Source organism: Hemitrygon akajei, chromosome 13 (genome assembly GCF_048418815.1).
Source record: "Hemitrygon akajei chromosome 13, sHemAka1.3, whole genome shotgun sequence".
Lineage (NCBI taxonomy): Eukaryota > Metazoa > Chordata > Chondrichthyes > Myliobatiformes > Dasyatidae > Hemitrygon > Hemitrygon akajei.
The window spans coordinates 34,853,798-34,873,476 of record NC_133136.1 but is presented as its reverse complement, the minus strand read 5'-3'; the positions used below and the strand labels follow the sequence as shown (position 1 = coordinate 34,873,476).

Sequence of the window (19,679 nt, the reverse complement as noted above, 5' to 3'; positions counted from 1 at the left end):
GTGAAAGGAAAGAATGTACTATGGACAATTTCTGACAACACAATGAATATTTCTGCACACACACAAATTTGCTGTTTGAATCACTCTACCTGAAACAGTATGGTGGAAAATAGCTGCAGTTGGCAGAAACCAGAAGAACCCTGTGAAATTTGCAGCAAAAAAGGGATACTTGTGGAAAGCACTATTCATAGTAAAATAGAGCAGTGCACAAGTGAAAAAAGGGCCGAATGTGAACATAAGCCTTAGACATTACATAACAGAATTGATTAGCAAGGAACTTTGAAAGCAGCGTTTGCAACCATATTTATAAAGCTGGCCTTTACACCCTAATTATCTTAATAACAAACAGGATTTTGCAGTCAACACATAAACCAAATATTGTTCATTCTTCTATCATAGATTTACTGTTCAGAAGCTATACTACTACTGTTATGCTGTAGACCTCCATATGGTTCCACTGAAATGAAAAGGCACCACTACAGGCAAATTCTGACAAGTGCAACAACTGTAGAGTATAATGGTGGGGGATTGCAGATACCCCTGTAATAACACAGTCAGTGTAAAAGTCACAGTATTCAATAAAGTTATTGGATGACTAGTTCTAGATTCTTTGTTGGGGCTTAGAAAATAAAACTAGGCAGTGGAAGTAGTATTAGGGAGAGGGGATTTTGTGATAGTGATATTAATTCAGTGAAGCTTTGCATATTTATGAAAAAGGATAAGTTAAAAGAAAAGTGCCCCAAATAGTGCTAATGATGAATTAAACATCACAATCCAGATCACAATATTAGGACAACCTTAAGTTAAGACATTAATGTGGCATGTTCCCAGGTCAGAGCATTATGAGATGAGCTGTTAAAAAAACTAGCTGCCTTCTTGACCGACAGCTTCCTTGTCATTCACCTAATGGGGAGTGGGCTATTGCAATTAAATGAATTTCTCAAGATTTCTTAGAGATGAAGGAAATCAGGCTAAGGGGATTGAGTTAATTTATTAATCACCAGGGAAAGACCCTCCAGTAGAAGATGTAGTTACTCAAGATTGTGCAGTTAGTGGCAGTATCAGGTCTACAGATCAAGAGCACTGTGAGATACAGTTCGTAGTTCACAAGACCCCATAAAGGATTGCCTTTGAGGATATTTTTGCTTCCTAAAATGATGTTCCCAGAATACCATTTTAATTCATGCATGGTTCACCAATTAGAACTGCATACAACAAAGAACCGCAGCTAGAAGACTCCAAACAGTGCTGGCTATTACTTCACAGAAAAAATAATGACTGCAGTGGAGACAGGACAGGGAGATATCTGGAAATGATATCAGGGCTGGAAAATATTAGCTTTGAAGAAAAATTAGGCAAGTTGTTTTTTTTTGTAAGAAGGTAAGTCAAAGAGGAGACTAAGTTTTTTTTTATAAACTTTTTTTATTGAGTTTTCAAATAATAGCAGAAATAAAAGAAAATATATGAAAAAAATATATATATACCCTTCCCCCCTCCCCTTAACCCCTCCCCCCTAACATCCCTATAGAAAAAAGAAAGAAAGAAAAAAAAAAGAAAAAGTGCCTGGATATCGGAAGATCCCCACATGGTCCATGGAGTTCGTAATAACTTTAGTATATATATTTCTTTCCCCAAATAACCAATTATTTCATCTTCAGAGCACCTATATATTTGATCCTGTCTTTTGTAAATAAGGGTGCCAAATTTTCAAAAATGTTTCATATTTATCTCTTAAATTATAAGTAATTTTTTCAAATGGAATACAGCTATAAATTTCCTTCTTCCAACGATCTATACTTAAATATGTATCCGATTTCCAAGTAACTGCAATAGCCTTTTTGGCTACTGCCAGTGCAATTTTTATAAATTCTTTCTGATATTTATTCAATTTGGGTTTCGGTTTTATCCCTTCAATATCGCCTAGTAAAAATAATATTGGATTATGTGGAAGTTGTGTTCCAATAATTTGTTCCAATAAAATTCTAAAGAGGAGACTAAGTTGTACAAAATCATAAGAGGCTTAGATATCTAGAAGTAGGTCATATCCAATATTATTGGTAGAATGATTGGAGGGGAGGTGAAGAGAGTCTTCTATCTATCCCTCATTTCCCATTTGTCGTAGAGATCAAGAACTCGCTGCCCGAAACAGTGGTAGATGTAGAAACTTTCGCCACATGTAAACAGTGTTTGGATGAGTGTTTGAAGTGGTGTAGGTGAGCAAAGCTCTGGATTCAGTACAGAAAGGCACTGTTACTTTGGGTGGCTCAGTTTCAACTGGCATGGATACAAAGTGTTGAAGACCTCATCTGGTGCTGTAAAACTCCCACCATTCAATGATACAATGGCCTTGTGGGATTAAAACAGAGGATCTCAGATGTGTCAGGACAAAATGTCCCCTTAGTTAATAAAAACAAAGGATAATTTCTTCAATTTGATTGCTTAAGCTGGAACACTTGCTAATTTTAACTTATAAAACAAACAAGTTTGGTTCAGGTGGGAATTAAAGTCATGAATCTGAAACGTGAGCACAGCACACTTTGATCTCATCTATTTTATTTAAATTAAATCAGGATGGAGCAGGGAAGACACAGATAATCAATTCACTCTCATGCTCTCTAGAAATAGATTGGACTTTAAATATTTAAAGGTACAAAGCCATTTTTTTTACGTATCATAAAATTTCCTTTGAATACCATTGAGCTGGAGCAACTATAAAATTAGGGGCAGGAGAACTCAATGATAGAGGAAGCTGAGGCAAGCAGAACATATTTTTAAACATTTTCTTGTAGGCCGTATAGAGCAAAAGGACTGCTTCACAGGGACACCTTGAGATACTTCCAGCAAAATTAATGCAGCCAGTGAAATGTGTACCAAAGAAGGTCAATGCCCTCTAGGATTTCCATTACATAAAAATGAAATGAAAGTAATCACAGGCCGGGAACATTCAAGAATAATAATGAAAACTTTTCAGTGTTGTGCTTGTGGTGATGGATATAAAAGAGATCAGGCATAGCAACGTCCATCTGAAAGAGCCTCATCGGCACTGCAAAAGGCAGCAAGTAGAACAGCGAATTGCACGTGTCACAGGTCAAGCATGTGCCAATGAATATGACTGAAGTGGCATAAAAACATAATCTACACCATTCTGTGTATTTAGATTCCATTATGCATTAGTAAAACTGGACCAGGAATGAACATTACAATCTTTAGAGCAAATCCCATTGTCAATTATTTTTTATTTTCACTAATCACTGAATTTCAGATTGCACAATAGAATTATGGATGGCATTACATACAAGGGGTGATTGATAAGTTTGCAGCCTAAGGTAGGAGTCAATTTTAGAAAGCCCAGCACATTTATTTTTCAACATAGTCCCCTTCTACATGTACACACTTAGTCCAACGGTCGTGGAGCATACAGATCCCTTCTTTGTAGAAGTGGTCCATAGCAGGAGTGATTGATAAATTCATGGTCTAAGGTAGAAGGAGATGAGTTATTAACTTCAAACTTTCTGCATTATCACTTAGAGTTGAACTGCACGTGCATGTAACAAGAGCGTCTTGGACCTCCAGGTGGTCCACAGCAGGGGTGATTGATAAGTTTGTGGCCTTAGCTAGAAGGAGATGAATTATACAGCTCTCCTTACATGCACATGCAGTTCAACTCTAAGTGATAATGCAGAAAGTTTGAAGTTAATAACTCATCTCCTTCAGGCCACGAACTTATCAGTCACCCCTGCTGTGGACCACTTCTGGAGGTCTAATACACTGACTTCTACAAAGAAGGGATCCGTATGCTCCACCACTGCTGGACTGTGTGTAAATGTAGGAAAAATGAATGTGCTAGGCTTTCTAAAATTGACTCCTTCTACCTTAGGACATGAACTTATCAATCACCCCTTGTAATTTCACTTCTAAATATGGCAAGTTCTAAATAAAAAGGACATAATAGTAACAATTGAAAAGAAAAGTGAATAACTCAATGGTCCATTCTATTCTAGACAATTAGTTTTCTAAATGGATAATGTTGTTAGTGGTAGTGGGTATCTTACTGAAACCTATTGAATATTGAAAAACTTAGAGTGGATGTGAAGAGGATGTTTCCATTGATAGGCAAGTCTAGGACAAAAGGGCATAGCCTCAAGATAGAGGGACATTCATTTAGAACAGAGACAAGGAGGAATTTATTTCACCAAAGCATGATGATTCTGTGGAATTCATTGCCACAGGTGGCTGTAGCGACCAGGACACTGGATGCATTTAAGGCAGAGGTAGATAAGTTCTCAATTAGTCAGGGCGTGGAAGTTTATAGGGAGAAGGCAGGAGAATGGGGTTGAGAGGGAAATGGAACAGCCATGAAGAAGTGGTGGAGCAGACTCAATGGGCTGAATAGCCTAATTCTGCTCCTATATTTCATGTCTTATGGTAATCTGTCAAATTGAATCATGTGAAAACATTTTCTGAGTCTGCCAAAAGGCTTTCAGTTTATGTTTTAATCTGAACAAATAATACGTAGGAGTAGCACAGAAGTTGCCATGTTATTGAGTGATCAGTAGGGCTTCTCCTAATTACTAGCTATCAGATGAAGTAAACTGAGTAGAATTTCCTGCTGCATCATGTAATCGCTTCCTATCACTACAGAGAACTGAACAGAGTGTGAGATAAAGCCACACACTATTCAATTTAAATTTTGGAAAAAGTGAGAAAAATTAATGGACAAATTGATTCAAAGTGAGTTACCTGGCACCTCTCGTTGTGCAGCTTTGTTCTGATTGACAGGCAACTTGTGGCATCATGATTGAACTTTAATTCTGAAAAATAAAGGGGAGTTATAGCATCAAATTCACACTGAAAGGGAAGTAAGCTATAGCATTTCTACTTCTAGTGTTTTTGTAGAGCCAAGTTATTAGTGCTTTATAGGAGAAGGGTTGTATTAAAAAGAATATCACCAGCAGTTTTCAGCAAGATGCTTTTCAACAACTCAAAACCACGTTAGCACTGGGCCTGCTTTTTACATGTTTGTAAGATACAGTATGTAGCTAAATTCATATTGAATTTGTGGCTAACATACCAAAAAGTGACAAGATGATAGAGAAAAGATTCCAGGACAAAACTTTTCATCTTTCCATTAGTATTCCAATGAACTGTCCATGTTATAAAATTAAGATTCTCCGCCATCATTGATTGATTGATTGATTGACAGACCAATCTTCATAGGGGTCCTCAACATTAAGGACAGTGGTCTCCAGTTTGGTAGCCATGTTCACAGTTTGAATTGGCCAGTAGCAAGTGCTCCATAACAGACCTAAGGTTACGTATATTATTGCATGGGAGTTATCATGAAAACATATTTTGTAGAGTTCACTTGGCTACTTAACTGAAGAATATAAAGACTGATGAAGGTAATTAACCCATTGTGAATGCTTCTAGAATTAAAATATATTGTCTGCTCAGTTTATTGTCTTGTCCTGATTCTTTGATTCTGTAAATAATGAAATTATCAAATAAGTTAATATAATCATTTAAAAGATTACTAAACAATATGTTTCTTCTTTCAGACTTCACAAGGTATGTATTTTCCTAAATGTAGATCAAGGGTTCACTACTTCTTTTACGTCATGGGCCACTGCCATTACTGAGGCTGAAAGGGAACATGATGATCAGCCATGATGAAATGGTGGAGCAGACTCAATGGGCCAAATGGACTAATTATGCTCCTGTATCTTATGGTATTAAGATATTATTAAGCAAGGACATTGATTTCAGTTCAGCATTCAATACCATCATCCCGCAGAGACTAGTGGAGAAACTGTCGCTGCTTGGCCTTAACACTGCCATGTGTCGCTGGGTTCTGGATTTCTTGACAGAGAGATCACAGTCAGTCCGTGTTGGCAGGAACATCTCTGACTCCATCACACTGAGCACTGGATCCCCACAAGGTTGTGTGCTCAGCCCATTGCTGTTTACACTGCTAACACATGACTGTGCAGCCAGATTCAAGGAGAACCTGATCATTAAATTTGCTGATAATACCACAGTGGTGGGGCTCATCAGCAAAAATGATGAAACAATGTACAGGGAGGAGGTCAAACACCTAGAGAGCTGGTGCAGCGACAACAACTTGATGCTTAATGTCACCAAAACCAAGGAGATGATCATCGATTTCAGACAGTCTCAGCCTGAGCACACACCCCTCAGCATCAGTGGCTCCACAGTGGAGAGAGTAGAAAACATCAAGTTCTCGGACAGTTCTCGGTGCAGATCTCGGACAATCTCACCTGGTCCAGGAACACCACTGGAATTGTGAAATGAGCCCAGCAGAGATTGCACTTTCTGAAGGAAGCTTAAACAAGCATCACTCTCCACTAACATCTTAACTACATTCTACAGAGGCGTGGTTGAGAGTGTGCTGACCTTTTGCATCACAACCTGGTACTCCAGCTGCAGTGCTGCCGACAAAAAAGCCTTGCAGAGGGTGGTTAGGGGAGCAGAGAAGGTTATTGGGGTCTCCCTACCTTCTGTCCAAGACCTCTTTCAGAGTCGATGCCTCTAGAAGACACGGTACATCATTAAAGACCCCTCACACCCTCTCCATGAACTGTTGGTTCTTCTGCCATCAGGTAAACATTACAGGAGCATCAAAACTAAAACCACAAGGCTACTAAACAGCTTCCTCCCACAGGCAGTCAGACTGCTAAATAGCTGCTCTACCTGACTCTGCTTTGGACACTTTTGACTTGCACTAGACACTTATAACTTGATTTTATCTGACATGTGGCTGTTGTGTTTTACTATTTATTGTTATGTTTATTATCTAGTGTTGCATTTGTTATGTTATGATTGCACTGCTCCTGGGAAACGCTGTCACATTCTGCCCTGCAGAGCTGATGTACGGTTAGAATGACAATAAAGTTTTTGAATCTTGAATCTTGAGTCTATGGACCTCAGGTTGGGAACGCCTTCTGTGGATGAACAAGGTAAGTACTTGTCTAACTTGCATACTATATACCCAGTCCAATCTTCCCTCCCATTGAAATAAAACACTAGTTCGATTGATATTATATCAACAGTCTGCAGATCTATTTTACTAGGGTGGTGGTAAAAACTACAATTGGCTGAGGAAAGGTGATATGTTTTCAGCATGAACCAGTAAGGGAGATGCTCACTAGACCAATTTATTAGCAGTTTACTGTGACTATAACAAAGCTAGAAGCCTTGCTAACATATGTCTCACTACTCCAATGTTCTTGTGTACTGAGAACATAGAACCATAGAACATTACAACACAGAAACAGGCCTTTTGACCCTTCTTGGCTGTGCTGAACCATTTTTCTGCCTAGTCCCACTGACCTGCACCTGGCCCATATCCCTCTGTACACCTCTCATCCATGTACCTGTCCAAGTTTTTCTTAAATGTTAAAAGTGAGCCCGCATTTACCACTTTATCTGGCAGCTCATTCCACACTCCCACCACTCTCTCTGTGTCAAGAAGCCCCCCCAATGTTCCCTTTAAACTTTTCCCTCTTCACCCTTAACCCATGTCCTCTGGTTTTTTTCTCCCCTAGCCTCAGTGGAAAAAGCCTGCTTGCATTCGCTCTATACACATCATGATTTTATATACCTCTATCAAACCTCCCCTCATTCTCCCGAAACAGTCCTTCCAGGTGAGGTAACACTTCACTTGTAAGTCTGTTGGGGTAATCTATTGCATCCGGTGCTCCTGGTGCATCCTCCTCTACATCAGCGAGACCAGACGCAGATTGGGTGACTGCTTTGTCGAGCACCTCCGCTCTGTCCACCACAACAGACAGGATCTCCTGGTTGCCACTCACTTCAACTCTGCTTCACGTTCCCATTCGGATATGTCCATACATTACCTCCTCTACTGCCATGATGAGGCCAAACTCAGGTTGGAGGAGCAACACCTCATATACCGTCTGGGTACTCTCCAGCCCCTTGAACATCGAATTCTCCAACTTCCGGTAATTCCATCCCCCTCTCTTCCCCCATCCCACTTTCACTCTGCCTCCTCTTCCAGTTGCCTATCACCTCTCTCATGATTCTGAAGCCTTCTTCTAATACCCGTAGTGCTTGCCCTTTCATTCCTTCTTCACCTTTCCTGCCTATCCCCTCCCTGCTTCCCCTCCCCCACCCCTTGCTCTTTCCTCTGATTGGTTTTTCACCTGGCACCCACCAGCCTCCTCCTTCCCACCCTCCCCCCACCTTCTTTATGGGGCCCCTGACCCCTCCTTCTTCAGTCCTGACGAAGGGTCTCGGCCCGAAACGTTGACTGCTCATTTCCACGGATGCTGCCCGACCTGCTGAGTTCGTCCAGCTTGTTTGTATGTGTTGATCTCCTCATTCTTCCATGCTCCAGGGAATAAAGTCCTAACCTATTCAACCTTTCTCTGTAACTCAGTTTCTCAAGTCCCGACAACATCCTTGTAAACCTTCCCTGCACTCTTTCAACCTTATTACTATCCTTCCTGTAGTTCGGTGACCAAAACTGCACACAATACTCCAAATTTGGCCTCACCAATGCCTTTTACAACCTCACCATTACATTCCAACTCTTATATTCAATACTTCGATTTATAAAGGCCAATGTACCAAAAGCTCTCATAATGACCCTATCTACCTGTGATGCCACTTTTAGGATATTTTGTATCTGTACTCCCAGATATCTCTGTTCTACCGCACTCCTTAGTGCCCTACCATTTACCTTGTATATTCTACCTTGGTTTATCCTTCCAAAATGCAATACCTCACACTTGTCTGTATTAAACTCCATTTGCCATTTTTCAGCCAATTTTTCCAGCTGGTCCAAATCCCTCTGCAAGCTTTGAAAACCTTCCTCACTGTCCACTACACCTCCAATCTTTGTATCTGATGCACCATCAATAACTCACTCTGAGACGTAAGAAACGAGATATCGGCTTTTATTGACTGGAAGAATGAACAACACTACATCCTGGAGAATGAGGCCGGGCTCAGGCCTCAATCGCCTTTATACAGGGGTCTGTGGGAGGAGCCACAGGAGCAGTCAGCAGGGGTCTGTGGGAGGAGCCACAGGAGCAGTCCAGACAGGTATATGTAGTTCACCACAGTATCATCAGCAAATTTGCTGATCCAATTTACCACATTATCATGCAGATCATTGATGTAGATGACAAATAACAATGGACCCAGCACTGATCCCTGTGGCACACCACTAGTCACAGTCACATGATTAGAAATTAATAGCACTTTTGTGAAGGATGCTACTGGCTTAACTTTAGATGAAATATTTTATTCTAAAGATGTTGAGTGCTTCATAGATATTTCTGAATCAAAATGTTCTGCATAGTGCAATTCTTTCCAGATATTTTTACATATGAAATTGTTTGATTTTGCCAATTATGTGTTATATGAATGGATCAGTTAATAAAATGTAGTAATTCATTATCTGTCCTGATTAGATGGATTTCAGTATTTTGAGTTCTTCATCAGAAAGTACAAGTGTTGAAACGTTATTGCTTAGCAAAGATGAGATTTCACAATTATTGGCACCGCGATTTTTTTCCTGACAGCTCATCAACGGTCTCAGACTTAGTTTCAATCTCTATCTCCTCCAGTTCCTATAGCTTAATGCCCACAAGCAATGAAACACTCCAGTTCTGCAGAATACTTATTGGTACTGTTGAAGGTGAAGTGGTTGAGCTAAACTTCCTTGAGACTGCCTGCAAACCTTTCCACAATATTTTATAACTCAGTGCCAACTCCTAGCTTTGCCACTGGTGAACGCAAAACCAATTAAGCAGCAAGGTTTGGGCAGCAGCTTGTTTGCAATGAAAACAACAGTCGACCTGAAGTTTCTGTTTCCATTGCTCTATTGCCAGTATCCGACTGTACGTTTGTAGCATCCATTTGGAGTCTTCAGCTGCTCTGCCAGATGTTGTTTTGCCCAATTCTCCCTCCAATAGCTGCAAAGCGCTCAAAGCTACACCTGCACTGCCCATGACAGTGAAAGTGAATATCACCTTCTTCACTTGTGCTCTCTCTACTGGAAGGAGCATCCCTGCTTTTATATTGAAGTCTTATTACCAACAGCAACATTACTGAATTATTACCTGGTATCTGGTGCAATGCTACCATTCCAGCTTGAAACAAGAAAATACTTTAAAATCAATTGAAACTCAATAATACTTAAAAGGAAAGGTAGACACTTTTGTTCTTAATTTACACTGGAATCTAATCCCAGCTGCAACATAACAACTCATTATAGTCTATGTTTGACCATATATCGACCAGGAGATCAAAGGCTTTCTTGGAATAAGATCCAGGCCTAGCCAGGAGGCTCCTCATGGATTTTACAGAAATACTAAGAACATTGCTTCTCCTCCTAACTCCAAAGGAAGAGGTGTCAAAAAGGATCATGGTTAATTTTTAAATAAACAAGTTCTATTGGCTGTAGTTGCCTTCTAGTTTAGTGAAAGAGTCCTGAATGGAACTGTGAGAGCTTAACAGCTACTTCAGAGTGCAACAATGTACGTTTGTACAAAGAATGTTTTATGGGCATTCTTACATTAATTTCTTTGTCATGGGCAAACCAGGGAGGGGCAAACCAGAAGACTGAGTACAGGATTAATGGTCAGTTACTTAACAGTGTGGATGAACAAAGGGACTTTGGAGTTCAAATCCATACATCCCTCAAGGTCACTGCGCGGGTTGATAGGGTAGTTAAGAAGGCCTATGGGATGCTAGGCTTCATTAACAGGGGATTGAGTTCAAGAGTAGAGAGGTCATGTTGCAACTCTACAAATCTCTGGTGAGACCGCACTTAGAGTATTGTGTTCAATTCTGGTCACCTCACTATAGGAAGGATGTGGAAGCTATGGAGAGGGTGCAGAGGAGATTTACCAGGATGTTGTCTGGTTTGGAGAACAAGTCATATGAAGCAAGGTTAGCAGCGCTGGGACCTTTCTCTTTGGAGTGTAGAAGAATGAGAGGGGACTTGATAGATGTCTACAAGATTATGAGAGGCATAGGTAGGGTGGATAGTCAGTACCTGTTTCCCAGGGCACCAATAGCAAACACCAGAGGGCAATGTACAAAATAAAGGGAGGGATGTTTAGGGGAGACATCAGGGGTAAGTTTTTTACACAGAGGGTTGTGAGTGCCTGGAATGACTTGCCAGGGATGGTGGTGGAGGCTAAAACATTAGGGGTATTTAAGAGCCTCTTGGACAGGCACATGGATGAAAGAAAAATGGAGGGTTATGGGGTAGTGTGGGTTTAGTACTTTTTTTTTAAGGACTATATGGGTCGGCACAACATGGAAGACTGAAGGGCCTGCACTGTGCTGTAGTGAAAAAAAAATGTATTTGTCCAATGTCTTGTAAAATAAAGAATATTCGGTTCATTCATTGTTCAAACAGAACAGTCAAAGGGGCAATGAGTAAGTGGAGACACATACAACCCACCACATTCACCCAAACTAAAGGACTTATTCATATTAATTCCATTTACCAGCACTTGGCCCAGAGCCTTAGAGCCTAAGCCATTCAAGAACTTAGCTCAATCTTTCTTAAATGCAGAGTTGTGTAACATTTGGCAGTAATAAGCTCCATGACCTTACCTGTTGCTATTCTTTGGAAAATAACTGGAATGGGGTCCCTTGTAACTAACACATCATCCTCATTCTCTGAATTTGACACGTATGTATTGTCTAGAAGGGATAAGAAAAAGCACATCAAATTCTGTTATTAGCTCCATGTAGGTTACAGTTTACATTCATAAATCAACAGGTTACACCAAAACCCATGTAGGTTACAGCTTTCATTCATAAATCAACAGGTTACACCAAAACAATTCGCTCTCAGCAAAAGCTGGGACTTTCTATTCATATTCACACAAGCACTTTTTTGATCATCCATCTTTGGGAGACAGAATATTCCTCTCTATATTTCTCCAAATGTTGGACAGAACCATCTAATTGGTATATTAATATATATTAATTTCTAGAACATTCTTGTGTCATAGGATTACACTAGCTTTGCATAATTTCAAAATCTTAACTGAAGAAACAGCGTAAGTGCAAAAGTTATGTATCAATTTTGTACTGCATAAATCAGTAATGCATTACATGGAAAAGATGCTGCAGTGATCACTTCCTTTATTTGGGGCTATCTGCTTTAAATAGAAACAAAATGTTTTCCAGCAATTTGAACATGAAATAGTCATTCACTGTGACATGAATACAATCGTTTAAATTAATACAAGTCACTTTATAAACATATAACTTTTAATAAATTTATTCCTTCATAATAGCTTTCAGCATTCAACCAAAACCTTTAACCTGAATGAAGTACTGAACACATTCTTGATTCAAAAATATTTCCTTGCAATAATAATGAGCTTGTGTATTTGATTGGCAGATGATTAGTCAAACTTCACCTTTTGTAAAAATGGCATGATATCAGGCAACATGTTAATGAATCAACACTGGATTTTGGACAGAAGATCACATAAAGGTTGAATGCAAGCATGTTCCAAGAAAGCTCAGAATAACAGGCCAACCATTTTGGAAGTCTTGGAATATTTGCTCCTGTGAGCTTTAGAAACAGAGACTAATAAACCTTTGAGTGTTAAGGGAATCATGAATTTTAACAAAATGTGACAAAACTTTGACATTAAAAAAAAATCAGCTACTGCCTAACTGAATAGTAAAGATGGCTTGAAATGCTGAATGACCTAGCCCTCCTCGAATTTGCACCTTACCCATTGGGAATGCTCTGGTACACATGCACCTTTTTTTGACTGCCGTGCAGTAGATAGGATTTACATTATGGAATTCATGAAAAAAAAGTAATCACAGCTGGTGTATTATGCAGCAGGATAAACCCTGCACAAACAAGAGAAGAGTTTGCATAGTTTCAGCTACATTACAGAGTGACAAATTACAAGGCTGTGAACAGAATGTACACAATCCATTTTGCATTGTAATGACACCAAGTGCTCAAAATCTTCCAATTACTGTAAATCACTTGTTTGCTCTTTTGCACCACAAAATAGAATCATTTTATGTCTGAAATATGAATACTAACAGTTTAAAAACAACCTCAATAAGATAGATACAGTAATAAACAAGCTGTAGCTAAAGTCTCATTTTGTTTCTTTGCCTGACAAATAAAATTAAATGATCCAAGGACAATGGGACTGTTAGATTAATGTGCTAACTTTAATTTAAAAGACAGGTGTGAATGTTCTGGGTCTGATATCGGCTGATTCCCCATAAAGGTTTCTTTCATTTTCTTTCTGTTCAGTAATATGACTTTTGTACTGGGGCATTTTGAAAAGGAACTCCACACGTATAAAGGAGATGCTGTCCAATAAAAGAAATTGTCAGTGTACTTGAAACTTCTTATCAATGAAAAAATTGTTATTTTTTAAGACTCGTGATCCATAAAAAAATGTAATAGAATTGCTGTTGGAAATTGCAGTATAATATTCAGGAATACAATACACGAGATAATGAAGCTCTACTAGAACTGTTACTGGTACTGAGCAATTGCTATGGTACTCAATGCATTTGCCATCGTGAAAGATGCTAACAGCCTACATGTTCATTTAAAAATTGTTTTGCATCTGTTATCTGGCAGTAATGCAATTCAAATCAATATTCTGTAATACTTCTCATTTCTGCACCACCAAAAGTCTACCAAGCACACTTTAAAAGAGCTATCAAAGTAAACGGAGCAGTTCCACTCTAACAAAATGTGGGTGGCGATGTTATATAAGCCACTGCAGTCTGCTGATGGAGCTGCACATCAAGAATAACTGAGTCAAATCATAGACTTCCAATCCCCCAACCCTCCACATGCACAAATTCTGTCAAACTGGATTTGTACCCTGATATTACCAATTGGATAGATTTAAAAAGCTTGAGCACTCTGATAAGAACACGACAGAAAAGTGAATCCAGGCATCAAGTGCAATCTGTGATCTTTTTTGCTGACAGTGAACTTTGGTTTTCTATTGGATATAAAGGAACTTGTATAATACGTTTCTCTAAAGGCACTAGAGAATGGACTGATCTACACTGAACTAATGTGTCAAATACTAGAACATTATTATCAAATTCTCATGTGATGAGGTATTGGTAATGTGCACTGCCAGAGAGAACCATGGCACCTAATAATAGATTTGTAAGCCAGCTCATCATTTTTTTTTCAGATCTGGGAGGAGTAATATCAATAAATCAATCTTGGAATGAGGTGTCAAAGAAGGTGGTGGAAGCAGATATAACAGCAACGTTTCAGAGGCATGTAAATAGGCACAAGAACGAGCAGAGAATGGAAGGATATAGACCTCAAGCATGCAGATGATTAATTTAAATCGGCATCATTGTCATCACAGACATTGTGGTCTGAAGGGCCTGTTCCTGTACTGTACTAGTCTATGTTCTAAAGAAGGATCTTCCAATGCTCTCATCATGTCAGCCTGTACTTAGACCAGAAAATAGTAGATTTGTAACTTAAGAAGAAGGTTGGGAGCTCTGACATTTACCAGGACTGCACTTTCAAGCATGGTGAAGCTTCCTGGTTAGAAGGATTTTCTGAATACTGTTGGTTGGTCATTTGTTCTCCTGACCCATCTTTGCCAAACTCAGAAAACAACCTATTTGTTAACCTGCATATTCTTGATGGTTAAAACCTACCTTCCCCACACCCACCTACCCAATTGGTGCAGTTTATTAATTACATGTGAAAAATTTTCAGGATCAGAATAATTGATTTCCTGAAAGTGAATGAAAATAAGTCAGGACTTAACAAAAATGGTCCCACTTGTCCTAACAAGAGTAAATCCAGATAAGATCATTAGAAGTTTATTAGACAGATGGAGGCCATTCAACCCATCATGTAATTGCTGGTAGAACGCGAGCTCTCCAGCCTAACCCCAGACTCCAGTACTGGTCCCCAGCCCTGAGTTCCTGGTACTTTGAGTACGCATACAAATGCTGCTCAAATATGATGAGGGTTAATGTCCCTAATATCCATTCAGGCAACACATTCCAGACACCTATCAACCTCTCAGTGAAAGAAGAACTATCCTCATCTCCTCCACTAGTCTTTCAATTAGTTTCAATCTATGTCCTCTAGTTTTGGCAGAAGATCCTTTATATGTGGACTATCCAGGCACTTATGCTTATAGAAAGATGAATGCTAAGTGGAAAATGTAACTTGAGATTAATGACAATGTTGGATTTGGTCATGATTGTCTAAGCTTCAACCACCATTAACTCAGTCCTGAACAGTGACTATATGATCAAGATATTGGAGTACTTCCAGTGTACAGATGGCAGCAAGGATCAGTGGGGTACGAATTAGCTAGGTTGGAAGACAACATAGATAATTGCACATTGGTGGCCACATAACATAATTTCTTTTTTTTCCAAATAGATTAGTCATCTCCTGTTTTGCACAATTTGTACTACATCCTACATCAGGGTTCATTATGTAAAATTGGACAGGAAAAATGATCCTAAAACTGGGAAATAGTAGGTATTCAGCAGGGAAGGGGAAGAATTATATTCATTAATAAGAAATTAATCACTGTGCACTGAGTTATTTTAACAGATAATAATTAATAAATTGCAGCATCCGAGTTTCAACACTTACACTACACAACCAAAATGCGTTGCCAACTGATCTGTGGAAGAAACACAGTTCCAGAATAATTGGACAGTACGATGCAAAACCTGGATGCACAACCCCTACCCCTTGCAGACTCACAAGAAATTATCCAGCCAAATTGATCTGTGTGCAAGTATACTTTGTGTTTTTATAAAATTTGATTTATGCAAATCCAGCTCTCAGGTATTACCAAATCAGTTTGATACAACAAGAAATATGAAGTGGAAGATTAATGCCTGGTGGGTTCACACTGATGTACACACAGTGTATCTCATAAACTGTATCTCCTGTATCTGATAAAGTGGCCGCTGAGTGTATGTTCATGATCTTCTGCTAGCGCATTCACTTCAAAGTTCAACATGTTATGCATTTGGGGAAGATCTTCAGCATACCACTGTCGTAATGCGTGGTTATTTGAGTTATAGTCACCTTCCTGTCAGCTTGAACCAGACTGGCCATTCTCCTTTGACCTCTCTCATTGACAAGGCATATTTTTTTCCCACAGAACTGCTATTCACTGGATTTTTAAAAAAAATTTTCACACCATCCTCTGTAAACTCTAGGGACTGTTGTGCATGAAAATCCCAGAGGATCAGCAGTTTCTAAGATACTTAAACCATCCCCTCTGGCACCAATATTCATTCCATGGTCCAATTCAGTTACAGTAGATCATATTTCTTCTCCATTCTGGTGTTTGGTCTGAACAAGAACTGAACATCTCGACCACGTCTGCATGCTTTCATCCATTCCGTTGCTGCCACATGATTGGTTTGTTTGATATTTGTATCAACAAGTGGCTGTACCTAATAAAGTGGATACTGAGGAAAAGTTCTGAAACAGTTTTGTATTAGTCTCACTGAAGTTCACAAAGTTGATGATTAATATTTAGCTGCCCGATGGACAAGAACAGGGAGTTTTTCATGACACCCATCAAATGAAAAGATTTCATAATGTTTTCATGTTCCCACTACCTTAGGAACTGAAATTCAAATGTAGTTAGACTACCTCGGAACTATAGACGGAGAGAATTTACCATACCAATCAAGTTCCTGTCTTTGGAATCCCTAACTTGTTTGCATCCTTTTCTGCATCAATGGCTCACATTTTACACAGCCATCAACAAATCTGAACATCAAGTTACTTCAGTCCAATGATAATAATGGTAGCTAGTACTTTAGATGCTCAGAGTCGAGTTAAAGCAGCTGCCAGGTTTAGCTGGTTTGTGGGAACATCATGGAAGAGCAATTTCTCATCCTGAGAGGTCCACTCTTACTGAGTTATAATGTTCTTAAAATGACAAGTTTTACATTCTTTAAAGACGGGGAAGGAGGCTTTTGACACATTGATTCTATGTTAGCTCTCAAAACATTTCCGCCAGTTCTATACCCCATAGTTATTTTCCTGTAACTTCTTCTCTCTGAAATGCCCGAACTTCCCTCTTGATATTAGGGAGTAACAGGAGGCCGACAAGTATGTCTGTGGGAGATAGAAGGAAACTGGACCATCTGAAGGAAATACCATCACAGGAAGAATGTGCCAACTCCACAGAAGGAGCGTCCAAAAACAGGATTGAACGAGATCCCTGGAGTTGTGTAGCAGCAGCTAAACACCAAGCCTCTCAATGAAAACGCAATGATCACAATCAGTCTCAGCTCTATTTTCACTGATACATGTCATGAAATTTGTTGTTTTGCAACAGCAGTACAGTACAAGACATATAAGTTACTATACATTACAGTAAATAATAAACAAACAATAAATGAATAGTGCAAGAAAGGAATAATGAGATAATGTTTACGGACCATTCAGAAATCTGATGGCAGATGAGAAGTCATTCTTGAAACATTGTGTGGGTATTCAGTACTGTGTAGCTAAGTATAGCTCAAATGCCATCTATAAATTTACAGCATTTCTACACTTAAGAAATATTGCAAAGGTATGTCTGTTTCTGTCATGCCATGACAATGAAAAGCTAATTTCTGCCTCTATAGAGAACAGACTAGATCACTCCAATACGCTTTTAACTGGTCTTCCAAAGCAATCTATTGACTGACAACCTTCAAATCATTCAGAACCACACTGCTACACTTTTAACCAAAATCAGGAGGAGGGAACATATCACTCCCACACTAGCTAATCTGCATTGGATTCCTGTACCTTTTAGAATTAATTTTAAGGTACTCTTATTTGTCTTTAAAGCTTTTAATGATCTGGGACTGGAGTACATCACGGAATCGTTATTTGTTTTATAATCCTGCTCAAGCTCTCAGGTCTTTTTCTACCAGTCTCTTAAATTTAAACAATCTCCTACAAAAAAATACTTATGCAGGTCAGCTTTATTGAGCTATGCTCTTAAACTGTGAAATTCAATAGCTAAAACTATAAGGGATGCAGACTCAGTTGATGCTTTTAAACGTCAGCTTAAATCCTATTATTCAACCTTGCTTTTAACTAACATCTTTTTGTATTTTATTTTCATGTTTACTTTTACTTTTTAAATTTTATTTTTGTGTTTGTACGTATCCCATTATAAAGCACTTTGAACTACGTCATTTATAAATAAAACATGCTCTATAAATTATCAATAACAACACCACTGTTATTGGCAGAATCTCAAATGGTAATGAGGAAGCATAAGGAGTGAGATAATTAGACTGGTTGAGTGGTGTCACAACAACCTCACACTCAACATCAGCAAGACCAAGGAACTGAATGTGAACTTCAGGAAGTGAAAGTCAAACGCACACCAGTGCTGACTGAAGGGTTAGTGGTGGAAAGGGTAAGCAGCTTCAAGTTCCTGGATGTTAGCATCTTATAAGACCTATCCTAACTCCAATACAATCCTGAAGAAGGCATGTCAGCATCTGAAGATATTTGATATGTCATCAAAGCCTCTTTTGAATTTCTATAAATTTATGGTACAGAGCATTCTTACTGATTGCATCACCACCTGGTACGAAGGCTAAAATGCGCAGGATCAAAAGAGGCTGCAGACTCAGCCAGTTCTATCAGGCATAACCCTCCCCACCATCAAGGACACCTTCAAGATAGCAGGATCCATCATTGGGACTGTCACCATTTGGGACACATCGTCATCTTCTTACCACCATCACCTAAATTATTGGTGACAGGGTAAATTTTTGCTAAAACAGAGAAGCAAATTTAATGAAGAACAGAACTAGAAAGCTTACAGGAAGGAAATTGTAAACTATAAAGATCGTTTAAACTCATTATATCCAATCATGGGTGGCATGGTGGTTAGCACAGCACTTTGTGGAGTGCCAGCAATCAGGCCTTAATTCCTGCCATTGTTCATAAAAATTATTTTAATTTCTCTCTCCTCTGAGGGTTCTGTTTTCTGTACATGTTCCTAAGACCGAACAGGTTATGGTCACGGTTGGTAAGTTGTGCAAGTGGAGCTATAACGGCACTGGACATACGGTGACAATTGTGGGCTGCGACCAGCACTTTCTCAGACTCTGTTGGCCATTGACGCAAAAAATGCATTTCACTGCATATTTGATGTTCGACGTACACGTGACAGAGTTAAAACTATATAAGGTGTAAAGTGAAGACGGGAAAGAGTTCAAGTGTTGTTCGTTGGTGACATTTGAAGTTTGATGCTGGGACTGAACTTCCATGATTGATCAACATAGTGAAAAATAGTAAACAGTGTCTGTGGTCAGGTGCTAGCCATCCATTAACATCTCTCACCTGTATTAGAACTTCTCAGTTACATCATATGGATCATCTGGTGGAAAGTTATTAAAAGAGGCCTCCTAATGCTGAACAGCAAGGCCCAGGGGTGTGACAGAACCTTTCACATGTTGAAGGAATAGCGCCAAAACAAATCCTTCATAAAAACACTGAAGTGATGCATTTACATAATTCTAAGCTAGATCCATCAAATTAGACTCCTGTCAAAATCATCAATATCTTTAAATATATCCTTAGGATTAAAAAATATGATCGAAAGGAAATTCCAATGATATTGAAAATGACTCAG

At 39.1% G+C, this 19,679-nt stretch overlaps 1 protein-coding gene across 1 annotated transcript in view; it reads right to left on the bottom strand.

The window, feature by feature from the left end:
• parp8 (poly (ADP-ribose) polymerase family, member 8) overlaps positions 1-19,679 on the bottom strand; it is a 374,464-nt gene that overhangs the window by 195,197 nt on the left and 159,588 nt on the right. The window contains exons 4-5 of the mRNA XM_073064384.1: positions 11,617-11,706; positions 4,741-4,811 (exon numbers count right to left, since the gene is read on the bottom strand). Of these exons, the coding sequence (XP_072920485.1) occupies positions 4,741-4,811; positions 11,617-11,706 (161 nt within the window). The remainder of the gene's footprint in view (positions 1-4,740; positions 4,812-11,616; positions 11,707-19,679) is intronic.